At 49.6% G+C, this 7,638-nt stretch overlaps 1 protein-coding gene across 1 annotated transcript in view; it reads right to left on the bottom strand.

The window, feature by feature from the left end:
• PMP22 (peripheral myelin protein 22) overlaps window positions 1-7,638 on the bottom strand; it is a 28,626-nt gene that overhangs the window by 3,538 nt on the left and 17,450 nt on the right. Inside the window, exon 4 of the mRNA XM_049636921.1 lies at window positions 5,081-5,221. Within this exon, the coding sequence (XP_049492878.1) occupies window positions 5,081-5,221 (141 nt within the window). The remainder of the gene's footprint in view (window positions 1-5,080; window positions 5,222-7,638) is intronic.

The following is a 7,638-nucleotide window of genomic DNA, read 5'->3' as shown; positions in this document are numbered from 1 at the left end:
GGGGGGGGGGGGGGGGGGGGGGGGGGGGGGGGGGGGGGGGGTTGAGTTGCCTTGTGGCGATGGTTGGATGAGTGAACACCCGTGAGTCACATCCCCCCACCTCCATCCTGAGGGTGACAAAATGTCGTGGGAAGAGGCTAGAGGGTCCATTCCTCTGAAAGCGTTGGGCTCTCTGTCGGACCCACACAGAGCCTTCTCTGCACTGCCGGGCCGGTTTCCGCTTTCGGCCCCCAAATGCTGCTTAGAAAATCACCCCCACAGCATTACTGGCTTCTGACCTGGGCACGGCTGGAGTAGCATCTGAAACAGTTCATCCCTCTTTTTTTTTTAATTTATTTATTTTGGGGGTGGGGGGAGAGAGAGAGAGAGAGCACAAGCAGGGGAGGGACAGGGAGAGAGAAAGAATTCCAAGCAGGTTCTGAGCTGTCTGCACAGAGCCCAACGTGGGGCTCGATCCCACGGACCATGAGATCATGACCCGAGCGGAAATCAAGAGTCGGCCGCTTCACCGACTGAGTCTCCCAGGCGCCCCTGGTTTAGTTCATTCCTAAAGGGGGGGTTTCTAAATGTGGTGTCTGACCACAGCTGCCTTTGAGCCCCTCGGAACAGGGAGGGCATCGTGCTTTTATGCATCCCCAAAATCCTTTCGTTCTAAAGCCCTAGATCTCTATCAGTCTGTTTGACGAAACAAACAGAACAAACGGAAACCCTCCCTCGGGAGTCCCCTTTGACCGGGTTTTCTGTTCCTCTTAAGCACAATAAATAGTAAGCTATACACACGTGACCCGAGTTCGCGGCAAGGGAACACAATTATCCAGTAATCCAACAAGCGGGTTATTCAGGGCCTTCTATGGAGCCTTCGATGCACGGAGCTCGGTGCGGGGCGTCAAGTAACGAAATCAGTCAAAACGTGGATCTGTCTTTCGGGTCTGTACTTCTGCGAATTTCCTGATGTTCTCCCATCGAGGGCAACCCAGCCCAACAGAGCTAGGGCCAGGGTAAGCGCTGTCTGAGAACAGACGGCTGCAGGTTCTGGAAACAAAAAGGACTTCGAAGTCCAGACACTGATTCAGAATGGTTCTTCTCTAAGAACGGGGTTTGGAACAATCTATGGCTCCTGAGTGGGAAGAGTCATCAGCAGAGAAAGTCCAGAACAATCTATGGCTCCTGAGCGGGAAGAGTCATCAGCAGAGAAAGTCCAGTAAGACCAGACCGAGGGATAACAAAGAGCTCGATGGCCACACCAGTGGTTCCTAAGCCCTGATCAAGAGTCACCCAGGGAGCAGCCCCTCCCAAGAGCTCTCCAGGGACAAAGGCTGAGCACTGGAATTTTCTAAAAGCACCTTCTTTATTCGGGGCACCTGGGAGGCTCAGTCGGTTATGTGCCTGACTCTTGATTTCAGCTCAGGTCATGATCTCACACAGTTCATGAGTTCAAGCCCCGCACTGGGCTCCAGGCTGACGGCTCGGAGCCTGGAGCCTGCTTCGGATTCTGCATCTCCCTCCCTCTCTCTCTCTCTCTCTCTCTCTCTGCCCCTCCCCCGATTGTGCTCTTTCTCTCTCAAAAATAAATAAACGTTAAAAAAATTTAAAAAGATGGGGTGCCTAGGTGGCTCTGTTATTAAAAAAAAAAAAAACCCGGGGTCGCCTGGGTGGCTTAATCAGTTAAGCATCCAACTTCGGCTCAGGTCATGATCTCATGGTTTGCGAGTTCGAGCCCCGCGTCGGGTCCTGTGCTGACAGCTCCGAGCCTGGAGCCTGCTTCAGATTCCGCGTCTCCCTCTCCCTCTGCCCCTCCCCTGCTTGTGCTCTGTCTCTCTCTCTCAAAAATAAACATCAAAAAACATGTTTTTAATATAAAAAAAAAAGCAATGAACTAGATGAAGACACCTGTTGCCATATCCCCCAAAAGCAGCCAACCTGCGAAGTATGTAATCAAGGGAAGACAGCTCGTAAATGTTAAGACCTGCTAATTACGACACGCAGAAGGGAATCAGGCAGACCAATAAGCACACACAGACGTGTAATCTGGAGAAAGGCAGAGACGGCTCCCTACATGGACAGTCAGCCCCGAGAGCCCCCCACACCTTTCATCCGCCTTTCCTGCACCCTCGTGCGTGTGACCTACGAAGACCACAGCTGGATCCTTCCAAGGGAAGCGAGGCAGAGGCAGCGCAGAAAGTACTGGGAGACTCAGAAAATATTCCAAGGGCTTCCGCTTAAAACGGCTCAGTGCTTTGCAGAAGCACGGAAATCTTCAAGTGAAGCCTCTTCTCCTTGAAGTTTTCAACCTGAGTGGGAGGACCCTGTAGATCAAGTTCGAATGCAACGTTCGGGGGGGGGTGGGGCAGGGAACCTGCGGCTCCCAGACCACCTGCTTTCAGCTCCCGCTAACTGGGGTGAACAGTTCAGAACAGAACATTCCTTAGGGCTGGTAGATTACAACTGCTACTGTGGCTTGACTTTTCTCATCCAACATGACTTTCTATTCAAACCGGGGCCGCTAGGCTGATGAACTGATAACTGAACACTGGATCCCATGATAGATAAGAAGCTACGTTGGAAGGGGAGAAATGAAGAACAAATCATGTGCTTTTAGACATAGAGGGGTTTTTTTTAATTTCTTTTTTACATTTATTTATTTTTGAGAGACAGAGAGAGAGCGCCAGCGGGGGAGGGGGAGAGAGAGAGGGAGACACAGAATCTGAAGCAGGCTCCAGGCCCTGAGCTGTCAGCACAGAGCCCGACGCGGGGCTCAAACTCACAAACCATGAGATCATGACCTGAGCCGAAGTTGGATGCTTAACTGATTAAGCCACCCAGGCACCCCAGGGTTTTTTTTTTTTTTTTTAAATAGCAGCAGTCTAAAAGGCTTGTATCGAGTTCAGAGGCGATTCAAAACAGAGAAGTGAGGGTGCATCAGGAACTATATTTTGGAAAAAGCAGAGTTTCCGCCCTGCATTTTCCGTTCTGTAGCAATTCGGGCGGATTCCGTTGTCTCTAACCATAAGGAGGTTGCTAACTATATCGAGTCCACGTGGTATCGGAGGAAGTGTGGGCTTCTGGTTGTTCCTGCTTGAGCTGGGTGACCTTGGCTATTCATTATCCTCTCCTGATCTCAGTTTATCAGTAAAATAACACCCTTGTATAGGTCTCATATATATATACACACACATACACACACACACACACATATATGCATATGTATATGCATATACATATGTATATGCATATGTGTGTGTGTGTGTGTGTGTGTGTGTGTGTGTATATATATATATATATTTTATGAAAGTTCTGGTTCCTAAGTCTGTATTATTCTCTCTTGAGGACAGATCCACTGATGCAACAGATATGATCATCAGTCGACTTGACATTGAACTGTAAATGGTAAGCCAAAAAAAAAGAAATCTCCAGACCACGTTCCAGTTTTGTGTATTACTTTCAGAAACGGGAATGACTAATTGATAACTCTTCTTCTAACACACCTAGGAATGACACCGTGCCGCATAATGAGTAACTTAATAAAACCGGCACCACTCTAGGAGCTTGGCTTGCTTGGTCGAACTAAACCTATGCAAGCAGCAAAGCCCTATTAGGTTTTCACATCCTAAAACTGCACGTACCGGAATGCCGTATTTAAGTATTTCATGAGAAGTAGCTGTCCAATTCCCCTCCTTTTTCCAGGGAAGGTGGCGGGGGCGGGGGGGGGGGTACTCTCTGGCTTCTAGAAAAGATCATCAACATCTAACCTCAGCCCGTGTCTTACCGTACGGTCGTGGGTAAGCAGTTACATCTACACTCACCAAAGACGTGTGGGCTGTTATCAACCCTCCAATGACTGCCGCTGAGCACAGGGTGGTGATTCAGCACCACGGACATTCTGACAACCAACTAAAAGAAGAGAGGACAGCCTAGCCCTCCGCCTACTCAGCCAGCCGGCATCTAGAACATCTCACAGTACAGAGATGCTCTCTGGTGCACCGGGAGCGTGTGACTTGTTAACACGGATTATAGGATCCACCACCGCATCTCTTAATTCTCTCCAGCGCCTTCTGACTCAGTCAACTGGCAGTCAATAGACAGGAAGAGAAGAGTCAGTGAAGGAAGACACTGGCCAGAATCTAGAGACAAAGTTGGAAGCTGTCACCCTCTATAAGAGAAGCTTCTCGGACTCTGCACATCGTACATATGGATAACCTATCTGGTGGGGGAACTGGAAGGTGGTTTAAGGAGGAGAGGAATAGGGCGGCTCAGTCGGTAAGCGTCCGACGTCAGCTCGGGTCGCGATCTCACGGTTCGTGAGTTCGAACCCCGCATCGGGCTCTGTGCTGACAGCTGAGAGCCTGGAGCCTGCTTCCGATTCTGTGTCTCCCTCTCTCTCTGCTCCTCCCCCACTCGCGCTCTGTCTCCCTCTCAAAAATAAATAAACATTAGAAAATTTTTTTTAAAAAAGGAGGAGAGGAATGAGACCTCTCGCGTGTTGTCACGGCCCCATGTTAGGAAATGATGCCGTGTGGGGGGTGCCAAAGTGAAGACACCTAAGAAGGACAACAGTAAGCCAAAGCCCAGTGGAGCCCCGGAGCTGGGGTAAAGGAGAATAAGAATGTGCCATGGCTTCACCACTGCTTGGAGGTGGGAGACACGTATCTGAAAACAACCTCAGCCGCCCACTGGGGCCACTTTCCGTGCTGAAGGAAGGATGGTTCCTTGGGGCTTCGCACAACGTGCAGGGATACAACCCTCAAGCGTGGCCTTTGCTCTACTCCTATCCTTATTAACATTCACCTCCGATGATGTGTCCAGACCGTGGCTCCGTCCCCGGTATTAGGTCTGGCTGGGTTATGGACCTTCGTTCTCGAGTCCCTAAGTCCTATTTCCCATCTACCCTGTTCCCTGGGGAGGGAGAGAGTTCTCAAATTCTAAGGTGCATGCGTAGGTACACACACACACACACACACACACACACACACCTGTACTTTATAAAAACCACCCAATGTGCAGACTCACAAACATCAGTCACTCCCCAGCCTTGGAGACCCAGGAACAGCTTCCCCCGTGGAGTTTGTCATCCCCAACTCACCGGCAAGGATCTGGAAGACTCCGGTGATGTAAAACCGGCCCCCTTTGGTGAGAGTGAAGAGCTGGCAGAAGAACAGGAACAGGGACAGAACGCTGAAGATGATCGACAGGATCATGGTGGCCTGGACAGACTGCAGCCATTCTGGAAGGGGAGAGGCACTGGGGTTAGGAGAAGTCAGCCTGAACTCAGACGATCCATTTTTGGGATACCTGCTTGCTTGTGGCCGTTTTAAGAAAGGGCTGCAAGAAAATACTAGCGTCCCGGAACGAGGAGCTAAACTCCAGTTAAAATCTATTGAACGCCTTCCCAGTCTTTTCGCCAAGGGTCTGAGCCCCGCCCACTGCCTCTGAGCCCCGCCCACCGTCAGCTCTCTTCTTGCCCTCAGGGGCTTGCCAATTGGAACCCCTGTCTTCCAAGCACAGTTCAAAACCACCGTCCAAAATATCAGCACCCCCCACCCCCGCAAGGAGAGGTGGAGATCGTGGGGCTGGCTGGGAAGAACAAACAGTGCTGGTCAGAGCCAAAGCCAATTCTGCAGGAAACTGGAAGAAAATGCTGAGGGAGAAGACCCTGCAGCGAAAACCCATTTGCTCAGCCGAGCTGGATCTTGGCCGATCTCGATCCTACTCATGAACCTCAGCGCACAGCAGCCCGTGCTCCGACAGGTCACCGGGTGGGACGCTGGACGACAGTTCCGCATCTTTGTTGAATGCCTGACCCGCCCCCCCTCCCCTAAGCCTCGGATCAAATCTCCACGCTTCCGACTAAACTTCAGGCAGAAAAGAGAATTCTGTAGTTCACCATCTATGGTAAAACAGTGCCATTTCCGGAAGGAAGGGAGAGGAGACAGCCTGGGTTCAGCCTACAGAGGGAGCCTACGGTGTCCTACTCGAAGACCCGCATGTGGCACTGCCTGCCTGTCACCCGCGTCCCTTCTTCCAAGTGCCAAAGAAATCACCGGGGTGGGTGCTCCTCTACACAAGGCAAAGCAACTGGAGAAGCCACAGGGCCTTATCTTCTCCGATCAGTAACTGGCTACTTCGTAAAGGCTTAGAAAAACACACACTGCTGCTTAACGCGGTACTCAACGCTACGAAAGCTGCATGATTTATAGTCAGTCACTGAATAAGATGAACCTGGGTTGAGTTACCAAGAGATCATGGCAGAATCTTAAGGGTGTTGGCTGGGTTAACTGTCACCGGAGTTTCAGCATAAGACTTTTCCAGACACGGTTGGAAGAAGTGTCGGATCCGGATCAACTAATCCAGCTCCTTCGTACGGAAAGAGATTTCCGGAGATGTTTGGATGGGCCCAACTGGGCACGATCAAACCTGAGAGGCCCTTGATTCCAGTCTAGCATCCTTTTCACCGTGACAGAACATACGCTTCTTTTGTGTTTTCAGTCTCTGTGTCAACTCAGGTAGGAAAAAGATGTCCCGGGTTGGGTGCCATCTTTCTCCAGCATATTTAGTCCCTCTAGGTGAGCCTGCCATGAAGTTAATGTTGCTGGAATACTGTCTTTTCGAGAATAAACCAATTATCCGGGACTCTGGTAGGGGAGTCTGGAAACACAAAGATACGTGAGACCCAAATCCAGAACTGAAAACAGTGATTCAGTTTTGCTGGGAAACGTTCTTCAGTTTCCCTCCCAGGGAGCATGGCTGATGCAGACAGTACCCTGGATTTCCTCCCCCAGTTCTGAAATCTTTACCCCCCACTAACCCCTAACAACAGACCTCACACTTCGAGAAGACCTCAAATCTTTGACATTAAATCTACACGAAGAGGAAAGATCCCTTAGAATTAAAAAGGGAACTTAAAGCCTTCTCGAGAACTTCTTTTACCAATAATTTGAGCGTTAGTCCCAACCCCATTACAATGGGGGGCTTTTGCCGTACGTGGTCAAATCAGATCAGAATCCTGGGGTCAAGGAAGGTGTTATTCGATGAGCATTTGTTGAACATCTATTGCTGCGAGCCCAGCTCTCAGGTTGGCTCTGGGAGATACAGAGTTGAAGAAGAAGCTTTTCAATCATAAGTACAATAAATAAATCACATACATGAAGATAGTCCAGTCAAATCACCGATCACAATACATGTGAATGGGTTCGAGTCCCTCATTGACACAGAATTTCACCTTGAATTACATTAATTCCTGTCTATAGTCTGAGACAAGAGATACATCTCAAACAAACAATGGTAGAAACATCAAAAGATTTTTAAAAGAGGCTCCAGGCAAATATTAACAAAAAGAAAGCAATTATAGTAATCATAGCAGCAGAAAAATAAAGCAGAATTTAAATTGAAAAAGATGAGGGGTGCCTGGGTATCTCAGTTGAAGCATCCGGCTCTTGATTTCTGCTCAGGTCATGATCTCACGGTTCATGAGTCCAAGCCCTACATCGGGCTCCACACACTGGCAGTACGGAACCTGCTTGGGATTCTCTTTCTCCCCGACTCTCTCTGTCCCTTCCCCGCTTGCGCAGGCACACACACGTTCTCTCTCTCTCTCTCAAATAAATAAACTTTAATAAATAAGTAAGTTGAAAAAGATGAAAG

This window comes from Panthera uncia, chromosome E1 (genome assembly GCF_023721935.1).
Source record: "Panthera uncia isolate 11264 chromosome E1, Puncia_PCG_1.0, whole genome shotgun sequence".
NCBI classification, from domain to species: domain Eukaryota; kingdom Metazoa; phylum Chordata; class Mammalia; order Carnivora; family Felidae; genus Panthera; species Panthera uncia.
The sequence above is the reverse complement of the archived record's forward strand: the minus strand, read 5'-3'. Positions and strand labels throughout refer to the sequence as shown.